This window comes from Tachypleus tridentatus, chromosome 5 (assembly GCF_004210375.1).
Source record: "Tachypleus tridentatus isolate NWPU-2018 chromosome 5, ASM421037v1, whole genome shotgun sequence".
In the NCBI taxonomy this organism is placed as follows: Eukaryota; Metazoa; Arthropoda; class Merostomata; order Xiphosura; family Limulidae; genus Tachypleus; species Tachypleus tridentatus.
Genome location: NC_134829.1, coordinates 37566707 through 37592513, shown reverse-complemented (window position 1 = coordinate 37592513; position 25807 = coordinate 37566707). Strand labels below are relative to the sequence as shown.

Below are 25807 nucleotides of genomic sequence, written 5' to 3'. Positions count from 1 at the left end.
TCCCTCTAGTCTTACACTGCTAAATTAGGGACGGCTAGCACAGATAGCCCTCGAGTAGCTTTGCGCGAAAATTCAAAACAAACAAGCAAACAAACTTATTTGTGTTTTTGTAACATTAACAATCTAAACTGTCAAAGCTGTTATAGCAGCACAGGAACGAAAACGTAACAGCTGGTAACAACCTATAAAGTTTATTTTATTTCTTAAAAATATTTTTTGTATCAAGATAAACAAATTTCTGAGGTTCCCCCAGTAAAAATTCATTTTGTTAAGAAATGACGCGATTCATCTTAATATATACATATGTATTTACATTACAGTACTTTTAATATTTTGTTTCAAAGCCTTCAAAGTTAAAAAGGTATATAATGAGTAATTTCATAGAAAAAAAATAGAAAAAAGAAAATTAGACTCCAAAACATAATCAACTCTAAATAGCTCGTTTATTGTTTAAAATTACCTTACACAGAATTTCTTTCCATATCATTACTTCAACGATTCTCCTCTTTACTGCCCCCTGGTGGTGTCCTTAGAGAAGTATACACACAGAGATTCAGCCTAGAGAAAGAATGGCTAATTAGAGCCAATACAGCTTTTTCCAGTTCATTATAATGCAGAAAATGTATTTTATTATGTTGTTAGAATGCTTCTAAATTGGTTGATATCCACCGGCTAATTTATGAAGCTCTTAATGAAGGAAAATAAATTAAGAAAAAAAAAGTTCAATATATATAGTTAAATATATATAAGATACGTTAGACAAATGTTCACTATTTCATTGTAAACACAAATTATCTCAAATAATTAAGATTGTACGACTCCATCTTGTTAGCCAAATGTCAAGCTGTCTTGCTTCCTGTTTGCACTGCAACGTGTGAACAAGTGCACGAAAAAATAGTACCCTTATGTCACTAATGATGTGTAGTCTTGAGCTATCTATATGAAAAGCCAACAGATAGTAAAAATAGTTTAATAACTCGAAAGATGTTATGCCATAGTTAGTCGTGATGCACAGCGTAATGCGTTTAGACTCACTCCAATATAAACCGAATTTCGATAGCCGTGGTGGGCAGAGCAAAATAGTTTATTGCGTAGCTTTGTGCTGAATTCCAATCAACCAATATCCATTGTAATTACAGTGCTAAATTCCTGTGCAAATAGGGAAATGCCTAGAAAATTATATATACATATACGGAAGAGTTGGTACGGTGCTACCCTCACTGCTTTAAATACAATCTAAAATTTTAAATAACAATAACACTAAAGTCCTTTGTTCTTGAAAGATAATTAGTTTCTGCATGTAACATGATTCTATCGAGATTCCCATCCCTCTCTATAATTAGAAAAGTGATTCACGCATATAAATAAAGTATATCAACTTTGCAAAAAAGCAGTAATAAAACTACGATTGCTGATCTACATGTAACGTGTTCGCGACTTTGGGTTTAATGGTTTAAAAAAATACATTAAAAGCCACTACAAAACACTCGGGTTAACTTCCTCACCGAGAGAATTTTAATTTCCACAGAGTTACATATGCATTCTCATATCGTAAGATGCTAAACTGTTCGCTATAATTCTTTAACTTCTAGGCAACTGTTTCTAATGCACTTATGAAATAATATTAGCATTAATGGAAATATATCGGTAGTAAATCAAACTTTTAGTGAGGGTCAAGTGTGTTAAGACACTCGACTCGTAATCCGAGGATCGCGGGTTCGAATCCCCGTCGCACCAAACATGCTCGCCCTTTCAGCCGTGGGGGCGTTATAATGTTACGGTCAATCCCACTATTCGTTGGTAAAAGAGCCTTACACTGCTAAATTAGAGACGGCTAGCGCAGATAGCCCTCGAGTACCTTTAATATTTATTACTAAAAGTTTGTTTGGGTTTTTTGAATTTCACGCAATTTGTATTGAGAAGATCACAATACACAAACTAAACTCTAAGAGTATACTTTAAATCCATTTTAAACCATCTTAGAGCTTACTTTTTGTATGTCATTAGCTAAATTTACTGGTTGAACAGAATCTTTGTAAATTCCGTTACAATAATGACGCAATCTAATCAAGCGAGACCTTCTGGTGCGATCACTGACAGAATGCAACTGACAGAATGCACTGTCCACACTGTAGCTGAAATGTTAGATTCTTGTAAGCTTTGCTTTTCGAGGACCTCCCTTCGTCGTTTTGTATAATACGGATGTCACTTGCAATAAGCAGGTCTATTTACCCCAATGTACTGTTTTGTTAAGAGTTATTTTAGCTGTAAATTAAAGGAAGATAAATTACACGACTTTGTTCTAAACGTTAGCTTGACTGCAGCTAATCCCCGTTCCCGAGTAGTGAAGTATACAATAATCACTGCCTGACGACTGATTAATCATCTCTCGATTACCTAACCAAATAGTTACATCCATGGCATCGAAGAAAGAAACGTTCCTCAGCGTGTTTCAGAACCAGACGAATCGTTGCTACTTACGGTTGTTAGATAAGAACGTCTATAACATAACTACTACTTGTAGCCATCGGTGCGTGGTGAAATTTCATAATTACAGATTTGGGGAATACAAAAGCAACTGTGCGTTTCACAAATATTTCGTTCGGTACCATCGTTTCTCTAGTATCTGATGGTGCATTTACTATGTTAACATTTTTATTGTAAAGAATAACAAACGAGGGGAAATTAGAAGTATAATAAGCATTCACAGATAATGTTAAAATTTGATCAAAAATGTTTACTACAGACAAATACTAAATCCAATTTAGGCCTGGCATGGCAAGGTGGGTTAAGGCGTGCGACTTGTAATCCAAGGGTCGTGGGTTCGCGTCCCCGTCGCACCAAACATGCTCGCCCTTTCAACTATGGAAGCGTTATAATGTGACAGTCAGTCCCACTATTCGTTGGTAAAAGAGTAGCCCAAGAGTTGGCGGTGGGTGGTGATGACTAGCTGCCTTCCCTCTTGTCTTACACTGCTAAATTAGGGACGGCTAGCGCAGATAGCCCTCGAGTAGCTTTGCGCGAAATTCTAAAAACAAAATCCAGTTTAAAAGCTTTTCTGCACCCTCCCAATAATTGCAAACGTCCCCCAAACGAGTTAAAATGCATTTCTTATTCCTTCAATCAGTTAAAAATATTTTTCGAAGTCCGATGATATTTAAATACAAACGCTTTCCTTCGAACAGTTAAAATGTTTTTCTAATTCTCCAAGCAACTAAAAAGTGGTTTTTAAGTTTCACTGATGCTTCCTCTCTCAAGTAAATGCGCTCCCTCACTTTGAGGCCGTGACGCGTTGTAAGGGTAACAGTCAAATCCCACTATTCTATCTGACAACAGAAGACCAAGAGTTAGCGGCGGATGGTATTGATTGCGTTTCCTCTAATCTATCACTTAAAAATTAGGGATGGATAGCGCAGATATCTTTCACATAAATTTACATGAAATCCAACGAAACAAGTAAACAAAAGTTCCCTTCCTCCAAAGAGGGGTAAAGACACATGTGAGTCTTTCATTATACGATACCATTCCATAAACTGATGTTGAAACCAAGTTCTAATCTGTTGAATACCACAAAATATTCCACACACTTTACGATGAGCGAGCGTTATAAGAACGATAACCAATCGCTTAGCGTTCTTTCTTCCTTCGGATTAGTAGTTCAGAATCAGGTATAGCGAAAAGTAGTCTTAGTAGCTTTGCCATAAATACCAGTACATAAATAGAAAATATGAATACCTTATAAAGTCCCAAAAAAACAATATTTTTAAGTTCTACGGTCAGTGAAAAAATTGTTTTTTTGAGTCGAATAACAGCTAACAGGCGGTTTAAAAGTTCCCAGACCATTAAGATGGACTTCTCTAAGTCCCCAAATATGAAAGCAAAACGTTTATAAGACTCCACATAGTTGTAAGACTATTTCTAAGTTCTCTAAACGTTAAATTGCATTGATATAATGATACTGGGAGCAAAAACTTTGACTCTGCAGTTTTTGTTCTGTTTTAAATTGTCAGTCAAATCTATAAGTTCCATGACATGAAAAGTATTTTTACACTTTCCCAGTTAGACTCATGAGCAACATCAGTTCAATTCGTTCGGAAAGTTCTTAAGATGCGATTAAAAATAATTGAGTTGCTAAGAAAATGATACTTTATCCGATTATAGCAAAGATACGGTTTGCACAGTGTAAAACAATAAACTACTTGTACAGTGTGAAGATTATCTTACGATATATTATCTACTTCCTGTTAATCATCTAAAACCTTTTAGTCGCTCAGCAAGAAATCAGTTGGTTTAAAATGCTAAAATACGGGTTTCGATACCTGCGGAAAGCCAAACAATGACAGCTTTACGCTTTACAGCAAAAAAATAGTCAATTTAAATATTTTTTTAATGTTTTCATAGTTTTCTTTACACGTTATAACAAATATAATGATACATCTATAACGGTCTAGACCAGCTCTAACGACAAAGTTACGAACTACTACACAGTACATGCGTTTGGCGCCCATTAAAATCTGAACCATATCTTACAAATAAAGTTAAAAATTTCAACACGGTACATACCCATTAGTGTCCCTTTCTGAACCTATGGAACGGAAGTTACCACAGAATCAATGCTGTTTATCCATGTCAACTTATTCAGTAGCAGTGTCCCTTTCTGAACCTATGGAACGGAAGTTACCACAGAATCAATGCTGTTTATCCATGTCAACTTATTCAGTAGCAGTGTCCCTTTCTAAACGTATGGAACGAGGGTTAGCAGTGACTCCATACTGTTCATCCACGGATTGGGCTTAAGCTTTAGTTTTTCACAGACTTGTAGAATATAATAACATTATACACAAATAATTACAATATCAATACTTTTAATATTTATGAACAATAAACGACAAACACGGCATATATTAACTGCTTAAGCGTCAAACCTATATCTTCTTCACTTCTGTATTCAGGTTTTTACATCAGTGGTACAAATAGTAAATGATTAATTATACTCTTATTATACTAAAACGGCATTTCGCGCACTTGTAAAACAACCACAAGACGGAAGCTTAAATGTAACTTTACCGACAAGTCTAGAAACAGTTATAATGTTCCAGATATAAGAAATCGTTTCCAGTTTCAAAGTATCATGGGGTTATGCTTTAAAAAGCAAGTTTTATAGGAAAAAATATATAGCTTGCAAAATCCAGTAACATAAAAGAGATCACGACAATGAAAGCCATATCTATACGTATTCAAAGCTGATATTTTTTTTCCCATTTATAGGATATGATTTTGGTCTCTCTTTTGTCCAACTATCCTCTCCATCTTTAGTAATCAAGACCCCCGCCAGGTTTTTCTTCTTACTTTACTATAAAGATCAGAATAGTTTTAAAATTCAAACTTCTTTCCACTTCGAGATTCAGAATACTATTAACTTTCAATCACTCAATGTTCAGTTTGTCTCGTTAGTTGGTTGTAATTCCATATTATCAATTTTACCATCACGATGCTTGTTAACCGTGATGTAATTCCCAGGATGACATTGAGAAGGTATTATGGCGTCTTTGTTGCTTATGTTTTAAAGAAAATTAGTGACGGTTCGCGCTTATCTTGTGTCTTCCGATGAGTAGTCTGATGATTCAACGCTTTTTTAGAGCTACTGGAACCTCAAGAATGTTAAGTTAGTTGGTGATTTTGTAAGGTTAACGGTCGTGAATACTATATTTATTGGTTCTGTGATCGACTTCTTTTGGTTTCCTGGAGTAGATATCTTCTTCCTATTTAACGTAATAAGTTGTTGCTTTTTTCGCTTTTCTAATTGATCTTGTGTTCATTTAAGTCAGTGTTTATTTCTGTGACTCGTATCGTAATGTCCATGTTGTTAGAGTAAAGTGGAATGGGTGATAATGTTTTAACCTGCATCTTTGTTTAACGAGACAGTGTTGATTCAAATAGGTTAAGATATATATGTTTCTGATTTGTATTTTAGTGTCCTTACTGTTACTGACACACGTGGAAGTTGATGTTTCATCTTGAATCTCAAAAAGAAGCCAGAGTTGATTTATGCTTGTTGTAATTTCTCTATCCTACAGGAAGCTGGCCGTGTTGTTGCAGTTGTTAGGGTACTCGGAAGATATCTGGTAGATCCGGGTACGCTTCCGTATGGCCCACGGCGACACTGTTGTTGCTTACGGCAAGACAAGGTCCTTCTGAAAGCACGCCGAAACTTGACCGACATGGCGTTGTACAGGATCGGGTTGATGGCACTGTTGATGAAAATCATTGTCTTACAGAACATCAGAAACCAGGCTTCCATGTAGCGGTGTTTTGCAAAGGAATTGTAGACAACAAGAGCTCGATATGGTAACCAGAGTGTTGCGAAAACAGCCACAACAACAGCAAGCATTTTCACCACCTCAAAGGAAATAAACACATAAAGAAATTATAGCCAACAAAACGTTTCCAATTGCAAAGTAATCAAATAATTTGTATCAAAAAGAGCTTATATATGTAATCCAAAATGTTTTTTTTATAGTTCGGCACAAAGCAATACAACAACACATCTTTATTGTGTCCAACATTTTTTCGAAATTAGTTTTTTTTAAATGTTATAAGCCTTCACACTTACCGTTGTGCCACTAGTGTGCTATAGACTCCAAAATACAAAATACAGTTTGATAAAAATAGATTGTTTTGTTTTTCTAAATTTCGCGCAAAGCTACACGAGAACTTCTTTTTGCGCTAACCCTCGCTAATTTAGCAGTGTAAGACCAAAGGGAAGGCGGTTAATCATCACCACCCACCGCCAACAATTAGGCTACTCCTTTACCAACGAATAGTGCGACTTATCCTAACTTAATGAAGCCCCCACGGCTGAAAGGGCGACCATATTTGGTGTGATGTAGATTCGAACCCACGACCCTCAGATTACAAATCGAGCGCCCTAAAATAAAAAAAGAGAGCAATAGAATTATTTCTAAAAACATAGCAGTCACAGCAATAGCTCTGAAGATCATTTTAAATGTTGGTTCCACTGCATAATACCAGTGTGAACTCTTTAACATGTAGGTTTTGTCTACCAGTGTGAACTCTTTAACATGTAGGTTTTGTCTACCAGTGTGAACTCTTTAACATGTAGGTTTTGTCTACCAGCGTAAACTCCTTAACATGTAGGTTTTGTCTACCAGCGTAAACTCTTTAACATGTAGGTTTTGTCTACCAGTGTGAACTCTTTAACATGTAGGTTTTGTCTGCCAGCGTAAACTCCTTAACATGTAGGTTTTGTCTACCAGCGTAAACTCTTTAACATGTAGGTTTTGTCTACCAGTGTGAACTCTTTAACATGCAGGTTTTGTCTACCAGTGTGAACTCTTTAACATGCAGGTTTTGTCTACCAGTGTAAACTCTTTAACATGTAGGTTTTGTCTACCAGCGTAAACTCCTTAACATGTAGGTTTTGTCTACCAGTGTAAACTCTTTAACATGCAGGTTTTGTTTACCAGTGTAAACTCCTTAACATGTAGGTTTTGTCTACCAGCGTAAACTCTTTAACATGTAGGTTTTGTCTGCCAGTGTAAACTCTTTAACATGTAGGTTTTGTTTACCAGTGTAAACTCTTTAACATGCAGGTTTTGTTTACCAGTGTAAACTCTTTAACATGTAGGTTTTGTCTGCCAGCGTAAACTCTTTAACATGTAGGTTTTGTCTACCAGCGTAAACTCTTTAACATGCAGGTTTTGTCTACCAGTGTGAACTCTTTAACATGCAGGTTTTGTTTACCAGTGTGAACTCTTTAACATGCAGGTTTTGTCTAACAGTGTAAACTCCTTAACATGTAGGTTTTGTCTACCAGCGTAAACTCTTTAACATGTAGGTTTTGTCTACCAGTGTAAACTCTTTAACATGCAGGTTTTGTTTACCAGTGTAAACTCCTTAACATGTAGGTTTTGTCTACCAGCGTAAACTCTTTAACATGTAGGTTTTGTCTACCAGTGTGAACTCTTTAACATGTAGGTTTTGTCTGCCAGTGTAAACTCTTTAACATGTAGGTTTTGTCTACCAGTGTAAACTCTTTAACATGTAGGTTTTGTCTACCAGCGTAAACTCTTTAACATGCAGGTTTTGTCTACCAGTGTGAACTCTTTAACATGCAGGTTTTGTTTACCAGTGTGAACTCTTTAACATGCAGGTTTTGTCTAACAGTGTAAACTCCTTAACATGTAGGTTTTGTCTACCAGCGTAAACTCTTTAACATGTAGGTTTTGTCTACCAGTGTAAACTCCTTAACATGTAGGTTTTGTCTACCAGTGTAAACTCCTTAACATGTAGGTTTTGTCTAACAGTGTAAACTCCTTAACATGTAGGTTTTGTCTACCAGCGTAAACTCTTTAACATGCAGGTTTTGTCTACCAGCGTAAACTCTTTAACATGCAGGTTTTGTCTACCAGTGTGAACTCTTTAACATGCAGGTTTTGTTTACCAGTGTGAACTCTTTAACATGCAGGTTTTGTCTAACAGTGTAAACTCCTTAACATGTAGGTTTTGTCTACCAGCGTAAACTCTTTAACATGTAGGTTTTGTCTACCAGTGTAAACTCTTTAACATGTAGGTTTTGTCTACCAGTGTAAACTCCTTAACATGCAGGTTTTGTCTAACAGTGTAAACTCCTTAACATGTAGGTTTTGTCTACCAGCGTAAACTCTTTAACATGTAGGTTTTGTCTACCAGTGTAAACTCCTTAACATGTAGGTTTTGTCTACCAGCGTAAACTCTTTAACATGTAGGTTTTGTCTACCAGTGTAAACTCCTTAACATGTAGGTTTTGTCTACCAGTGTAAACTCCTTAACATGTAGGTTTTGTCTACCAGCGTAAACTCTTTAACATGCAGGTTTTGTTTACCAGTGTGAACTCTTTAACATGCAGGTTTTGTCTAACAGTGTAAACTCCTTAACATGTAGGTTTTGTCTACCAGCGTAAACTCTTTAACATGCAGGTTTTGTTTACCAGTGTAAACTCCTTAACATGTAGGTTTTGTCTGCCAGTGTAAACTCTTTAACATGTAGGTTTTGTCTACCAGTGTGAACTCTTTAACATGTAGGTTTTGTCTGCCAGTGTAAACTCTTTAACATGTAGGTTTTGTCTACCAGCGTAAACTCTTTAACATGTAGGTTTTGTCTACCAGCGTAAACTCTTTAACATGTAGGTTTTGTCTACCAGCGTAAACTCTTTAACATGCAGGTTTTGTTTACCAGTGTAAACTCTTTAACATGTAGGTTTTGTCTGCCAGCGTAAACTCTTTAACATGTAGGTTTTGTCTAACAGTGTAAACTCCTTAACATGCAGGTTTTGTCTACCAGCGTAAACTCTTTAACATGTAGGTTTTGTCTACCAGTGTGAACTCTTTAACATGCAGGTTTTGTTTACCAGTGTAAACTCCTTAACATGTAGGTTTTGTCTACCAGTGTAAACTCTTTAACATGTAGGTTTTGTCTAACAGTGTAAACTCCTTAACATGCAGGTTTTGTCTACCAGCGTAAACTCTTTAACATGTAGGTTTTGTCTACCAGTGTGAACTCTTTAACATGCAGGTTTTGTTTACCAGTGTAAACTCTTTAACATGCAGGTTTTGTTTACCAGTGTAAACTCCTTAACATGTAGGTTTTGTCTGCCAGTGTAAACTCTTTAACATGTAGGTTTTGTCTACCAGTGTAAACTCTTTAACATGTAGGTTTTGTCTACCAGCGTAAACTCTTTAACATGTAGGTTTTGTCTACCAGTGTAAACTCTTTAACATGCAGGTTTTGTCTACCAGTGTAAACTCTTTAACATGTAGGTTTTGTTTACCAGTGTGAACTCTTTAACATGCAGGTTTTGTCTAACAGTGTAAACTCCTTAACATGTAGGTTTTGTCTACCAGCGTAAACTCTTTAACATGTAGGTTTTGTCTACCAGTGTAAACTCTTTAACATGCAGGTTTTGTCTGCCAGCGTAAACTCCTTAACATGTAGGTTTTGTCTACCAGTGTAAACTCTTTAACATGCAGGTTTTGTCTACCAGTGTAAACTCTTTAACATGCAGGTTTTGTCTACCAGTGTAAACTCTTTAACATGTAGGTTTTGTCTACCAGTGTAAACTCTTTAACATGTAGGTTTTGTCTACCAGTGTGAACGCTTTAACATGTAGGTTTTGTCTACCAGTGTGAACGCTTTAACATGTAGGTTTTGTCTACCAGTGTGAACGCTTTAACATGTAGGTTTTGTCTACCAGTGTAAACTCTTTAACATGTAGGTTTTGTCTACCAGTGTAAACTCTAACATGTAGGTTTTGTCTACCAGTGTGAACGCTTTAACATGTAGGTTTTGTCTACCAGTGTAAACGCTCTAACATATACGCCTTGTTTTTAAGCAGGTATGGTGCAAAATATACTTTGATTTATTTCATTAAAACCTTCTGTGTATTTAACAGAGAGATGTATTAAAACCTTCTGTGTAGTTAACAGAGAGATGTATTAAAACCTTCTGTGTAGTTAACAGAGAGATGTATTAAAACCTTCTGTGTAGTTAACAGAGAGATGTGTTAAAACCTTCTGTGTAGCTAACAGAGAGATGTGTTAAAACCTTCTCTGTAGTTAACAGAGAGATGTGTTAAAACCTTCTGTGTAGTTAACAGAGAGATGTATTAAAACTTTCTGTGTAGTTAACAGAGAGATGTATTAAAACCTTCTGTGTAGTTAACAGAGAGATGTATTAAAACCTTCTGTGTAGTTAACAGAGAGATGTATTAAAACCTTCTGTGTATTTAACAGAGAGATGTATTAAAACCTTCTGTGTATTTAACAGAGAGATGTGTTAAAACCTTCTGTGTATTTAACAGAGAGAGGTGTTAAAACCTTCTGTGTAGTTAACAGAGAGATGTATTAAAACCTTTTGTGTACTTAACAGAGAGATGTATTAAAACCTTCTGTGTAGTTAACAGAGAGATGTATTAAAACCTTCTGTGTAGTTAACAGAGAGATGTATTAAAACCTTCTGTGTAGTTAACAGAGAGATGTATTAAAACCTTCTGTGTAGTTAACAGAGAGATGCTAAATATCAACTAATTCAACGCCTGGATGAACTAAACTGGAAACTCCAGCATCAAACACACTGAAACAGGTTTTTAAAATAAAAAAACAGGATTTTGGATAGCTTGCTAAACGAAAGCATGGTGTTTATAGTAATATATTGTATATTACTTAACACCTCTGTTTAGTCGTTGTTGGTGTTTTGAATTAAGCACAAAGCTACACAATGGGCTATCTGTGCTCTGCCCGCCACCGGCATCGAAACCCGGTTTTAACGTTGTAACTCCGCATACATACCGCTGAGCCAGTGAGGGGGGGGGGCGTTTAATTGTATTAACATCCACATCACCTTTCAATTTAATATATATATATAACATATTAATGATAAAAACACAAAATTTAATGATAAACATTCACAACAAAAACTCCAGTTTATCATATACTGAATATAAAACCAAAATTCGACAATAAACCATTGAATTCTTTTTTTTTCGCAATTCGCATGCAAAAAAAAAAAAAGGTTTCTGGTTGATAATTACTTCAAAAATTACCGTATTGAACCAGATATTGACCCTTTCTTGTCATGTTGAGTTAAAGTGCAATGAATTAAAACGTATATCGTGAAACCAACTCTCTTGGACGGGCTTGTCATTCTTGGTTTCAAATTATTTCAAAAACGTCTCGAGAAAAGTTTACAGTAAGCCAAAAATTGACTATTTTATTCTACACTCTGATGATAAGATGATAAATTGATAGTAGGTCATGAAATTAGCTTCCTCGGATGACCTGTGTACGTGGTCGTTCGGTGAATCAGTCGGAAGTTTAAGGATTAAGAACCTTAAACTCCAGGGCTCGATTCCAGGCTGTGGAGAAAGCTCAGGTATAGCTTTACTCTTAAAGATAGAACAGTAATAGCATCATTTATCTAATTTGAAAGCAAAATGTATCCAATCTGAATGAATATTAGTTACGGGCCTCCCAGTAGTACAGCGGTATGTCTACAGCCCCCTTCCGCTTGAATTCAGGTTTCAATACCAATGGTGGGCAGAGCACAGATAGCCCATTGTGTAACTCTGTGCTAAATTACACACAAATTAATTAGACGAAAACGTTGAAAGAGAAACACAACAAAAATATAACGATTTCGCTCCTGTCTGTTTAATCTCTACATAACCCGCACAAAATTAGACAACAAAATGCGATCTCACATCACATGGAAGTTAATTTGTTGAGAAAAGTAGTATACGAACAGGAAAAAAATCAAAAGTCCTGTAAATATACCAGCTACGTAAAAGCCTAGTATCTTAAATTGCTTATGTTAGAAACCGCGCTCTTTCATTATTTTCAAGTTAATTCATCACGTCAAAAGCTTCGTATTGAAAGTATCATTACATAAATAATGAAAGAACCAATGAAATATCTGATTGTCATTTACAACGATTTCGTTGTATAATTTTCCTGTCTCAATACTCATAGTTTGACTTTTCAAAAGGCTTCGTCCGAAACGTTTCATAACAATGAATTAGTTTAATCTGCAGTAATTTTTTAAGGGAACAATTTTCGTAAAAGCTCTTTTCTTTCGCACACATAAAGTATCGGATGTAACACATTCCAGCCTTTGTTGATTGAACCTGGACATCGGCACATAAAACAATGTCTTAAAGTCACGCTGTGCCTGTCAACCAGATGTCGTGGTCATATTTGTTCTACACGAGTAATCTCCGAGAAAAACGAACACTTTTAAAAAGATTACACAAGTATTAAAACTATGAAATACTATTCACAAGTAATAGCTACAATCTTCATTGTGCAACGTAGCGTTGGAAAGTTGAGTACTGAATTACATGTATAGAAAAATAATCTTCTGGTTCCATTATAATTATACGTTTTACGTTTAACGTTGTGGGAAAATACTTGCATTGTTTCGCTTTGACAATGAATACCAAACGTACGTCCTCGTCATGAGCTCGAGCTAATTGTAAAGCCAACCGTGCTTATTTCATTACTATGGTTGTTTGAGCACTGTGTTCCCAAGTGGTACAGCAATATGTCTGCGAGCTTACAGCGGTCGAATCTGGGTTTCGTTACCCGTGGTGGGCAAAGCACAGATATTCCACTGTGTAGCTTTGTGCTTAACTACAAACAAATGGAAATTGAGCACTGTAAAAAGAAAAGGATTAACTAAATAAAATACTGTGCCAAAATGAGCTGCATTTTATATCTTAGGACCATCGATATTTTCTTGAGATAATGCATGTTAAAACTGGTAAAAAATATTGTGTATCAGTCTAGAAAAATAATTAATTATATATTAAAATATGTGAAGTGGAATGCTTATAAAACTTTCATTTTGTTACGCTACAAAAAGCAGTTCATGAGAGCATTTTTGTCTTTGAATAAATAGAATGTTTACTGACCCAAAAAAACAGGAATGAATCACAGAGCTAACAAAATTACGTCGAGACAGAAGATTGGATAACAGCAAGTTGGAGAATGTTCCAGAAAATAACAAAAATGTTGAATAAAAAAATTCTTTAGATTGCTATGAATTTCACGCAAAGCTACATGAGGACTATCTGCGCTAGCTGTTCCTAATTTAGCAGTGAAAGGCAGCTAGTCATCACCATTCCCCGCAATCTCTTGGGCTACTCTTTTAACAACGAATAGTGAGATTGATCATAAAAGGGCAATCATGTTTGGTGTAACGAGTATTCGAACACAAGCCCCTCGGATTGCGAGTCTCGCGTCCAATCCACCTGGTCAAACCAGTCATTGCTCCAAAGAAGTAATTCCTAACCCTACAAGGAATTATTCATCACCGTAAATAAAATCTTAGTTCTTGTTTTCATAGCGCAATCCCTTCTGTGGTTTATCTAGCGTAGAGAATCGAGCCTCGGATTTTAGCAGTTTAAGTCATTTAGCTTTCTGCTGACCCATCGAGTAACTTTGTGGATATATATTTGCTAACTAATTCCTGCAACATATAAATGTATATTACACACAACTTTAGAACCTTGTTTTTAAGATGAACCGAAGGAATAACAGCAGCCATTTGTTAAAGCGAAATTTTAAAAGTATTAAAAATGAAATCAAATCGAGACATCATGCATTCAAATTTTGATGTTAAAGTGAATCGAAATAATCGCAAATGACAGTCATTTATTGAATACTGACTTCAAAGCTACAAAAATATTTCTGTTTTAGAAATTAATAAAGAACCTAATGAAGTATAGCTGTGGTTTAATGAAATGTTGCATCCAAAATTTCAAAGAGATCCGGTACATTGAGATCATATAGCCGGATACAGCGAGATTGCAACTTCGAAAGAGCTTCCGTTAACCAAATAAACTAATTACCTCTCAGGAAGCTTTAAATTTTAGCATTCAACAGTTAAACAAATCTACCTTTAAGATAAGGTCATAAATCGTTTCTAGTGAAATTAATGAATTGCGTTTCATATGTAATAAGGTTTTGACTTTTCATAGTTCATATTACCTTAAGAATTCTCCCTAAATTGTGTTTCTTTTACGAGTGGTAACTTTTAGTAATAAATTTTCAATTCTATGTTCCTGAAAATCTGGTTTATTCAAACCAGCAAAAAACTCTCTCTCCATATATACGTACAATTAAAATGAATACAACGTTAAAATTACTACGTAGTAAGTTTTTATTAAGAGACTTGTCGCATGTATATAACTTTGAAGAAATTATTAAGATAATTCTTAAAAACTGTTCCAAAACAGTAGCCAAAATCAGAGAAAAAGGGATATGGAGAGAGTTGAATACAATGTAGTAAAATGATTTTGAATATACAAATCAGCAAGTCACGTGACAATCACAGCTAATATAAAATCACGATAGTACTGAATGTATAAGAACTACAAAAAAAAGACATCTGTGAACCCATCTATGTATTTTGTGACATAAGATTGTATAAAAGGTGCCGGCAAATGAAGGAACTCATACATTAAATGGATTATGAAAAGTTAGCAATGAGGTGTCGTAAGCTTTAAGACAGCAAGACCAAACTTGTAGCGATGTGGTGAGATATCAAAATCGTTTTTATGTAACATAAACAATCTCCATATAATAAATGTGTCTTGGTTGCTATTCTGTTACTACTTTTATAACATGACGTTCATGAAAAATATAAGTAGGGGATAGATCATTGAAAAGGTGAGCTTCGAAAGAAAAATGATGAATGTGTGACTTAGGAGAAACTTAATTTCTTTTTAATCCATAGCTCCAAGATGCTCAATATTCTTTACGTAACTTCTGACAGGAAGAATAAGTCCTTATAAATATTCAAGCGCAAGAAGATATCCAGGCCGACATCAAACCGCACATTAACTAGAGGGGTACTTAAGACTCGCCAGCGTATTAAACAAGAAGTGAGGATAAATGTCTTCTTCACGTTTTACATCTACATTAAAATCCCTTTCTAGTAAGATCAGTTTTCCGCTAAAAACTAGAAAAGCTACAAGACACATTTTTAACCATATAAGTAGTTTTTTATTGTAAAAACAAAGCCTTGCATTCGTACCATATTCATAGGATTTTATAAAGTATTCCACACGCACACTGATTACAAAAAAAAATATTTTTGTTTTAACAACTCAAAATGTTCATTGAAACAAGAGTTAAATATTGTTCATTAAAGCGAACAATTTTGGAGCCTTCTCACTTTGATGGCCCCAGGTGATCAAGGCGCTAGGCACGCAATCTGAAGGTCACGAAGTCGAATCCCGTCCCACCAAAACATGCTCGCTCCTTCTACCGTGTAGGCGTTATAATATCACGGTTAATCTCACTATTCGTTGGTAAAAGAATGGTGCAAACGTTGGCGGTGGGTGGTGATGACTAGCTGCCTTCCCTCTTGTCTTTCACTCTTAAATAAGTTACGAATAGCGCAGATAGCCCTCGTTTAGCTTTGCGCGATATTCCAACAAAACCACGCTCACGTCCATACAGTCCAAGTCGACACGTTCGGTCATGCTCTATATGACAGCTGTACATTTTGACAAAACCAATACAACCTATTTTTTGTTGCAAATTGCTCCATCGTTAGGATTTCGTGCAAATATCAAAGTATTAGCCTTTATAACTCATAGGTGCTGCGTCAAGCGACTTGCAGAGTGTGTCTTTTTTGTGAAACAGCATAAATGTGTGTGTTTTCTCATAGCAAAGCCACATCAGACTATCTGCTGAGTCCACCAAGGGGAACTGAGCCCCCTGATTTTAGCATCGTATCCGTACACTTAGCGCTGTACCAGCGAGTGACAACAGCATAAATACTCGTTTCATTCTCCAACTGTTTGAGATATTGACGGTTGACTGGATGTGTAATGCAGTTTCTTTCTACGTACATGGCTTCTGTCGCTTTTCCAGACGGATATAACTCGTGAATATGTTGCGCATTATTGCCTTAGACATATGAACAACTGTTATCACTGACCTTTGTTACAAAATGCTGCACCTTTCATAACATAAACATGGTACGACTTGTTTCAGGTATCTTCTTAGATGGTCCAGGTACTTCAAGATAATAGGTATTCCTTCGTCTCCAATCCAAGTAAGTACAAAGTATATTTCTGTCTTGGAAATTCTAGGTCCACGTTATAAACACATCTATATGATTTTACTGTATAAATACATTTTTGCCGGAACTGGCTGTTATATGCCCTTCCCACCCCCCACCCCAAAAATGGTCAATTACAGATAACATCGCACTACTTACGAACGATAATGTAGTTTTGATACATTCCCTTCCACAGCGACATCATTATATGAAGTTTCAAAATTGTTTAAGCATAACGTACTGAACCGCGTGTCATGCATGGCGTCAGTTTCATTTTTAATGTAATTGAATACATGAAATTGGGAAATAAAAAGCAAAAACCTAAACAAATCAAAACGTTTATTTTAACGTAGTTAAAACCGCTCGTATATTATTCAAAAAACTTACGTTCGTTAGTCAATTGTTGAAAAACAGACAATTTAATCAGCTGAAAACTACAATTTCAATCATTATTTTCAATTAAACAGAAGATCCCCCTCACTAGTACAGCGGTAAGTCTATAGATTTACAGCGCTAAAATTAGGGATTCGATTCCCCCTCGGTGGACTCAGTCATAGCCCAATGTGGTTTTGCTTTAAGAAACACACACATAAACAGAAGATAGAAAAATATCCATTTATAAATCTATAGATATAGATGAATAAATGCCAGATGAGAAAAAGAAAAATAGAGAAAGAAATAACAAGATAAGAGTGGGGACATAAATATATATTTAACATTAAAACAAACAGAAACAGACATTGAAAGAAAGATAGATGTGTGTAGATATTTAAAAGAAAAGATAAGCATGAGATAAGAATAATCGTAAAGAGAAAGAGGAGAAGATAGACAGAAAAACATAGTGAATAAAAACGACTTATGAGAAACATGACAAGGTAAATAGGTGCTAAACACAGAAGTAAATAATGAAGGCAAAAGAGTAGAGAGCTAAACAGAAATGAAAATAAATAAATTTGAACAGCAAAGATTGTGCTCAATGAAAGGCTTAACAACAAAGAGACTGAAAATAAAAAGAATTAGGAAGATATAGGCAGGTGCAAGAAAACAGATAAAACAATGAAAATAAAAACAGAACAAAATTGCTAAAAATAGTTACATTGTAAAGAAATAGAACAAAGAGATACATATATACATCTACCTTTTAGATAGATACTAAAAAGGTACGTATAGTAAATACAAAAACAAATAGGCTTAAAAGGTGTATACATTAAATACTAAAGACAGAGTTTTAAAAGGTATATACTCTATACATTAAAGTCGAAGAGTTTTAAAAAGTAAATTTAATGATTAACGAAGAAAGAGAGAGAGAGGTAAAAAGACAAGTAAAATGAAAACAAATAAGAGACGTCTTTAAAAGTCTTTACGTGAAATACCAGAGACAGAGAAGTCTGAGTTGTATAAACAATAAATATTGAAGACAGAGGCACAACAGATATATTAAAAGCACATAGGTTTAACAAGTAAAAATGTGACGGTCAATTCCACTATTCGTTGGTAAAAGAGTAGCCCAAGGGTTGACGGTTAGTAGTGATGACTAGCTGCCTTCCCTGTTGTCTTACACTACTAAATTAGGGACGGCTAGCGCAGACAGCTCTCGAGTAGCTTTGCGCGAAATTCAAAACAAACAAACTCTTCATTGTTTATATATCTCCTGAAGTGATATTATTGGATTTTAGATAATCACGGTTATTATTTTACATAAATCTGTGATCTGTGGTCTTCTTTTCTCTAGTGATGTCGGGCCTCATCGCTTTTCAGAACTTTCTTCTTGGAGGGACAATGTATTTTTTTCTGTATGGAGCTCAACACTCTTAAGTTTTGTGTTTCAGAAGTAATGCAGAAGTTAAGACATCAGATAAATTCTTATTTAAAGTATTGCGAATTAAAAAGGTTCCTGAGAAGAAACAAGTAAAACGAAACGTAATGATATAAAACAATTGTTAAGCCTAAATAACTTGTTTCGTTTTGCCAAGTTAGAAGTTCTAAGTGTTATTTTTGAAATTACACCATGCTTTATTGTTATAGCTTAGAATACCACATCAATATTTAATTAATAAATATACAAAAATACCACAGCGTATCTATTACCTGTACTCTAGCACTTGTGTTGGTGTTCTTCACTGAATCTCTTGGAGGGTTCCCTTCTTTAGCCATTTTTCTACGAATGTCACTTGTGAATAGGATTCTTGCTATTAGACTGTAAAGTACACAGGACAGTAGCAGTGGTAAGATGTAGAAGAGAACTAGGTCAGCGAAAAAATACCCCAAATAGTGCTCTCTGGAAAGAGCAAAGGTACAGGTCTCCATATCATCGTGGCCCCTGTAAAATATAGGAACGGTCTTGGTGAGGAAAAGCCAAGGGGAACAGTAGAGACAGGCGAACACCCAAACCCCAATGATAATCTTCTTGGCTCTATTGATGGTACAGACCATCTGGGCTCTCATAGGATGGCAGATGGCGATATACCGTTCTACTGTGAAAGCTGTAATGGACAGGGATGAGGCATTGATCCCTAGATACTGAAGAAATATGAAGAGGGCACAACCAACTCGGCCCCAGATCCATTCGTCTCCCAGCAAATAGTAGGATAAGACTTCGTTGGGCACAGAAGCTACTAAGACCATGAGATCAGCTAAGGATAAGTTGACAAGGTAGCAGTTGGTAGGAGTTAACATGCTACGGCTTTTAGTAACCACCATAACTACCATGATGTTACCAAGGATGCCAATCAGAAATATTAATCCTAGGAATGTGGTTCCAATGATTCTATAGTATATTGAATAGTACGATGGTTCTGGCAATGCAATAGTAGTGTTTACATTATCCGTTGTTAAGTTACAAACAGATGTAGTGCCATCAATAAAAGTGGTATTATTTGTTGGTTCACAAACAGGATTTTCAAAGATTGTTGGAGACATTGTGGATGTCGTCATCTTCTTGGATTATTTTCTAGCTAACAAGTTACTGATGAAATTTTCATTATCAATACGTTGTTTAGAAATTATTTTAAGGAAAATCAGATATTAAAATTGTGCTTCTTTCAAGAATGTGGAATGGTGACATTTAAAACATCTTTCTTTAGAAATGTCTTTTCCAAAAAAACAAAACAAAAAAAAACACTTGTACAAAGTGCGAGCTACAGTTCCGTAACAAGCTTTGCGGGTAAAACGTCACTTGAACAGTACAGATTTTTAACAAATACTTTCAGTACCTGGTGTTCTCTTCTCGCAAGTGGAAATTGGAATCTGACCTGAGCAGTCAACTTCGTTTTGCCATCTGCGATTCGTGAAAACGTATTCGATAACCATGGCAACGTAATAATGTACAACACTGTGATTGGATAAAAGCTTATTGACGTAGTACCATGTAGTAAGTTGTTAGTTCAGGTGAACGGTTCGTCTCTAAAGAAAACAGTCAGTTTCATCGCATTTGTGCATTTCTCATGGCGCGATTAAATCCATTTTTTCGTAAACAGGAACCTGTTGGAAGACAGATACATTAAAATTCCGATAATAATAATCTTCAAACTACATACTTCTGTTGATAAAATAATAAAAAAAACACCGCGTATTTCTCAGAAACAAACTACAAATATTCTTTCTCGAAATATGCTTTCCCAGTTCGATGTTTGGCGACCCGATAAACAAAATTTACGTTTTTTGTGCATTTTGAATTTCGAGAACGATCGCTCTCTGTTCTTCAAAATTACGGTTTACTCGAAATTAAGGAGGATAAGCTTAGGGTTATCTGTAATCATTCATATAGATTTATTACTCAAATTGAGCATTTTAACATTCGTAGATAATTTATATTTTCTATATAATTCCATGCAAAATGTTTTACCGCGGTTGTTTGTTTACGAAACGCATTAACTTGTCATATTTTATGATTTATCAAAGATGAAATACTAGGAACAGTATCTTAAGTGTAAACCGTGTGTTCAGTTACATGAAAAAAAAATAAATCAGATGCTAACATGTTTGGCCAATAGCTTCTTTTGATCTCGTGTAAGATTTACGTGTGTTTCGAGTTGATAAAGTAAAGTGGAAGTATGCATGCGTAGTAAACGCATTAATATCTTTGGAAAATAATAATAACGTAATAGAGATACAATAAGCTAATATATACGATATACAATAAACTAATATACAAATGTATTGGTTCTTTAGTACAGATTTCATTCTTCTTTAAAAGCGATGAAGGAAAACAAACGAAGCCTTAAAAACATCAACAAACAGAAGTGGCGGTCGAAGCCCTCTGTTCGCTCGGAAAAAAGTAGACCAAGAGTTGGCGGTGGGCGCTAGTAAAGCTTCCTTGTATCTAACCTATCACTTCAAAATTAAAGTCACTTTGTGCAAATAGTCATTGTGTAATTTTGTAACAGAAATTTGTAAAAAAACAAAATAAATAGTCTCAAACAACACACACAATGAAACAATAATTTTAAAATTGTCATATACAATACATTTAACAAAAGTGAGGAAAGAACCGCGAATTTGAGGGTAAAGAAAAAAAAAGAATTCACTCTTCGATAGTTCGAGGAGCTCCTGGGTGAATCTTAATATTTCGAAGTCAAACTGTCAACAACGTTTGTATCAGGGTTGTGTTTATAAGTACTTTGTTTTTGAAAAAACAACACTCTGAGGCAAAATGTCTACATTATCATGAAATCTGGAGCAAACATATTTCTGGCTAGGGAAATAAATTGTTAACGGAAATATTCAGGAGTTAATCAAAGTTAAAGTGTTTACCGAGACAAATGTTTCAGAAAGTAAACTTTGTTAAATTACCCAAGAGCTAATTAAGAAAAGGGCTCCATCTTCTAACAAGTAATATTTCTGAAGCAGTAGGGGTTATGAGTAATCTTTGCATCAAAGTTGTAATGGTAATTGTAATATTGTCATAAATATTTTATTCCCAGAAGAGCAAATCATGACAACAGAGCAAACAGAAAACTTTTACCGTTTTAAAATGGTTAAAATAATACTTAAGTATTCACATTATATTATAATATATATAAAGACAAATCTTATAAAAGTTAATTTACTTTTCTTTCTAACCTCTTGTGACTTGTTTGTTTGTTTTACGTTAAGCACAAATATATACAACGGCTTACCTGTGCTCTGAACACTGCGTGTATCGAAACCCAGTTTCTAGCGGGTTAAGTCTGCAGACATAAGACCAATGGAGGAGGTGGGTCCCTCTTGTGGCTGAGCGGTAAGATTGGAAGTTCATAATAATATAATTAATAGTTAGATCTAAATCGAATGAGAGCGCGGTTTGCACATTGTGCTGATTTCCGCAAAATGAACTTTTTTTTTCTTTAAAAATTTTAATTTCTTTTAAAAGCGCTTGAGTGATTGAGTTTCCTTTCTGATTTTTCCTCTGGTGGCTCAGCGGTAAATCAATTGGCTTTTTACAGATAAAAAGTGGTTTTCGATACCCACGATGGGTAGGGTACAGGTAGCACTTTGCGTAGCCTTACACTCAACAACCAAAAACCTGATTCTTAAACACCTGTTCCTAATCACTGTGGTAATAATTGATCCGAAGAAAAGTTCGTCCATTCAAAGAGTTCGATAAAGACTTATAGTTACATTCTTCATCTCTGAATAGTTCAGCAAAACCTTCTAGTAATTTTACTGTGGACTTTAATTCAAAAAATAATGGCTAAACATTTGCTAGACGCACTTGTAATTCGTGTCATGGAAGCTTTTTTTGCTCGCATATTACCAAAAGTCAGACGGTACCGCAAGTGTAATTAGGCATATATATGTCTGTGTACTAAAGTCACTGTACGGCTTAATTGTTTTAATTACTACTCATTTCGATTAACTTTATTTGATGAGATAAGGGCTAAAAACATGGATAACAGCAAGAATTCCAAGAGCCATGACAACAAAATTAGAAAATAAGTTAAAGTTAGCACATAGAACTGAAAAAACTGTTTGGTACATCAAAAGTCCTCAAATATCTGACCTTTACTGACCACCGTTTATCACACACACACACACATATATGTATAAACACAAACACTTTTGAAATACGACATCTCAACAGCAGTATAGCATAAGATGGTGAAACAAATATTTGTTATATAAACTTGGAAAATCCCAAAGCATATATTACAGTATTTGCATATTAGGGTATTATTTACATTTATTATACATAATACTGAATTTTATCTTATAAGCTAATGTAAATGTATACTGTGATGTTGTAATTTTATGACTGAATACAGTGAAAATAATTAAAACATACTATTTTAGTGGTTACATAAGCTAATGTAAATGTATTCTATGATGATGTAATTTTATGACTGAATACAGTGAAAATAATTAAAACATACTATTTTAGTGGTTCCATAAGCTAATGTAAATGTATTCTATGATGTTGTAATTTTATGACTGAATATACAGGGAACAACTAACACATGCTATATTAACAGCTGTAGGTACTACTAGTTACTCCTTACTAATTAATTTTTCTGTATCTTTGGAAGAAAATTGTTCTCACCAAACATCTGTTTCTTGTGCAGATGAAAAGATGTCATTATTGATGGTGACTGTCTTTCTGACAACCAGCAATAAATTCAGGAACCTTACCAGAAGACGAAGATGTCATTAGGATGGTGATTGTCTTTCTGACAACCAGCAATAAATTCAGAAACCTTACCAGAAGACGAAGAGGTTATTACGATGGTGACCGTCTTTCTGACAACCAGCAATAAATTCAGGAACCTTACCAGAAGACGAAGATGTCATTAGGATGGTGACTGTCTTTCCGACAGCCAGCAATAAATTCAGGAACCTTACCAGAAGACGAAGATGTTATCACGATGGTGACCGTCTTTCTGACAACCAGCAATAAATTCAGGAACCTTACCAGAAGACGAAGATGTCATTAGGATGGTGACTGTCTTTCTGACAACCAGCAATAAATTCAGGAACCTTACCAGAAGACGAAGATGTTATTACGATGGTGACCGTCTTTCTGACAACCAGCAATAAATTCAGGAACCTTACCAGAAGACGAAGATGTCATTAGATGGTGACTGTCTTTCCGACAGCCAGCAATAAATTCAGGAACCTTACCAGAAGACGAAGATGTTATCACGATGGTGACCGTCTTTCTGACAACCAGCAATAAATTCAGGAACCTTACCAGAAGACGAAGATGTCATTAGGATGGTGACTGTCTTTCTGACAACCAGCAATAAATTCAGGAACCTTACCAGAAGACGAAGATGTTATTACGATGGTGACCGTCTTTCTGACAACCAGCAATAAATTCAGGAACCTTACCAGAAGACGAAGATGTCATTAGGATGGTGACTGTCTTTCTGAGAACCAGCAATAAATTCACGAACCTTACCCGAAGACGAAGATGTCATTAGGATGGTGAGTGTCTTTCTGACAACCAGCAATAAATTCAGAAACCTTACCAGAAGACGAAGATGTTATTACGATGGTGACCGTCTTTCTGACAACCAGCAATAAATTCAGGAACCTTACCAGAAGACGAAGATGTTATTACGATGGTGACCGTCTTTCTGACAACCAGCAATAAATTCAGGAACCTTACCAGAAGACGAAGATGTCATTAGGATGGTGACTGTCTTTCTGATAGCCAGCAATAAATTCAGGAACCTTACCAGAAGACGAAGATGTCATTAGGATGGTGACCGTCTTTCTGACAACCAGCAATAAATTCAGGAACCTTACCAGAAGACGAAGATGTTATTACGATGGTGACCGTCTTTCTGACAACCAGCAATAAATTCAGGAACCTTACCAGAAGACGAAGATGTCATTAGGATGGTGACTGTCTTTCTGACAACCAGCAATAAATTCAGGAGCCTTACCAGAAGACGAAGATGTCATTAGGATGGTGAGTGTCTTTCTGACAACCAGCAATAAATTCAGGAACCTTACCAGAAGACGAAGATGTTATTACGATGGTGACCGTCTTTCTGACAACCAGCAATAAATTCAGGAACCTTACCAGAAGACGAAGATGTTATTACGATGGTGACCGTCTTTCTGACAACCAGCAATAAATTCAGGAACCTTACCAGAAGATGAAGATGTCATTAGGATGGTGACTGTCTTTCTGACAGCCAGCAATAAATTCAGGAACCTTACCAGAAGACGAAGATGTCATTAGGATGGTGACCGTCTTTTGACAACCAGCAATAAATTCAGGAACCTTACCAGAAGACGAAGATGTTATTACGATGGTGACCGTCTTTCTGACAACCAGCAATAAATTCAGGAACCTTACCAGAAGACGAAGATGTCATTAGGATGGTGACCGTCTTTCTGACAACCAGCAATAAATTCAGAAACCTTACCAGAAGACGAAGATGTCATTAGGATGGTGACCGTCTTTCTGACAACCAGCAATAAATTCAGAAACCTTACCAGAAGACGAGCCTCTACATAAACAAACTACAGAGGTACTCCCTTTTGCGACACCCACGGACATGTTTGCACCCTGTATTCCAGTTGGACGAAATCGAACTTGAAAACCTCTTCAGGCGTTTCCTGTGACATCTGTACATCAACATTAGCAGTTACCAAGCGGTCTTTCAGTCCTGTTATTATTTGCTTATTATTGGAAGTTCTTGTGAAGAAAGCGATTTGTATAGTTCTTATTTGGATACTATCATTGAAACGTATTTCATCTCAGGTTCGTTTGGCTGGTTTTCAATAATGGTTCGATTATAAGGATAGTCATCGAACATACCTACAGTGGGACAATACATACGAAATGCAGTTATTAAAAGTTTCAATGTACTGGGCAGGTATTAGCCAAACAACACTTTGTAAGTTAAAAGCTGATTGAAAAGCAGGAACACAATATTAAAATAAAACATTATTATACAAAATAGTTGTGACAATTCGTATTACTTAAGCTGCGTATAGCCTTAAGGTGCACATATTACCTTATTAAATAACTGCTGAGGGTTAATTACGACAACTTGATACCTTATTCATATCGGACGTTTTGATTTATATGAAATGTTTATTTGTTGTTAAGTACAAAACTACATAATCAGCTACCTGTGCTGTGCCCATCACGGATATCAAAACCCAGTATTTAGCGTTGTACTTTTATAGGCTTACCGCTGAACCACTGAGAAGGCCTATTAAGAAAATACAAAACAATATATAGGAA

The 25807-nt window shown here is 35.5% G+C and overlaps 1 protein-coding gene across 1 annotated transcript; it reads right to left on the bottom strand.

Annotated features, from left to right (window-relative positions):
• Window positions 1-424: 424 nt before the first annotated feature.
• On the bottom strand, window positions 425-20135 carry LOC143250953 (thyrotropin-releasing hormone receptor-like). Its single transcript, XM_076502182.1, has 3 exons — window positions 18715-20135; window positions 4564-6400; window positions 425-558 (listed from the first exon to the last, which is right to left on the bottom strand). Exons 1-2 carry the CDS (start codon window positions 19558-19560, stop codon window positions 6047-6049), a joined length of 1200 nt encoding a protein of 399 aa, XP_076358297.1. The 5' UTR covers window positions 19561-20135; the 3' UTR covers window positions 425-558; window positions 4564-6046.
• Window positions 20136-25807: the final 5672 nt, after the last annotated feature.

What these genes read in the sequence shown, in the direction of transcription:
- LOC143250953 (XM_076502182.1), bottom strand. Translation starts at nt 19,560, where the DNA reads ATGACGACATCCACAATGTCTCCAACAATCTTTGAAAATCCTGTTTGT. An exon ending in ACACAAGTGCTAGAGTACAG is followed by an intron (nt 6,401 to 18,714) that starts GTAATAGATACG and finishes ATTTCCTTTGAG; the next exon opens with GTGGTGAAAATGCTTGCTGT.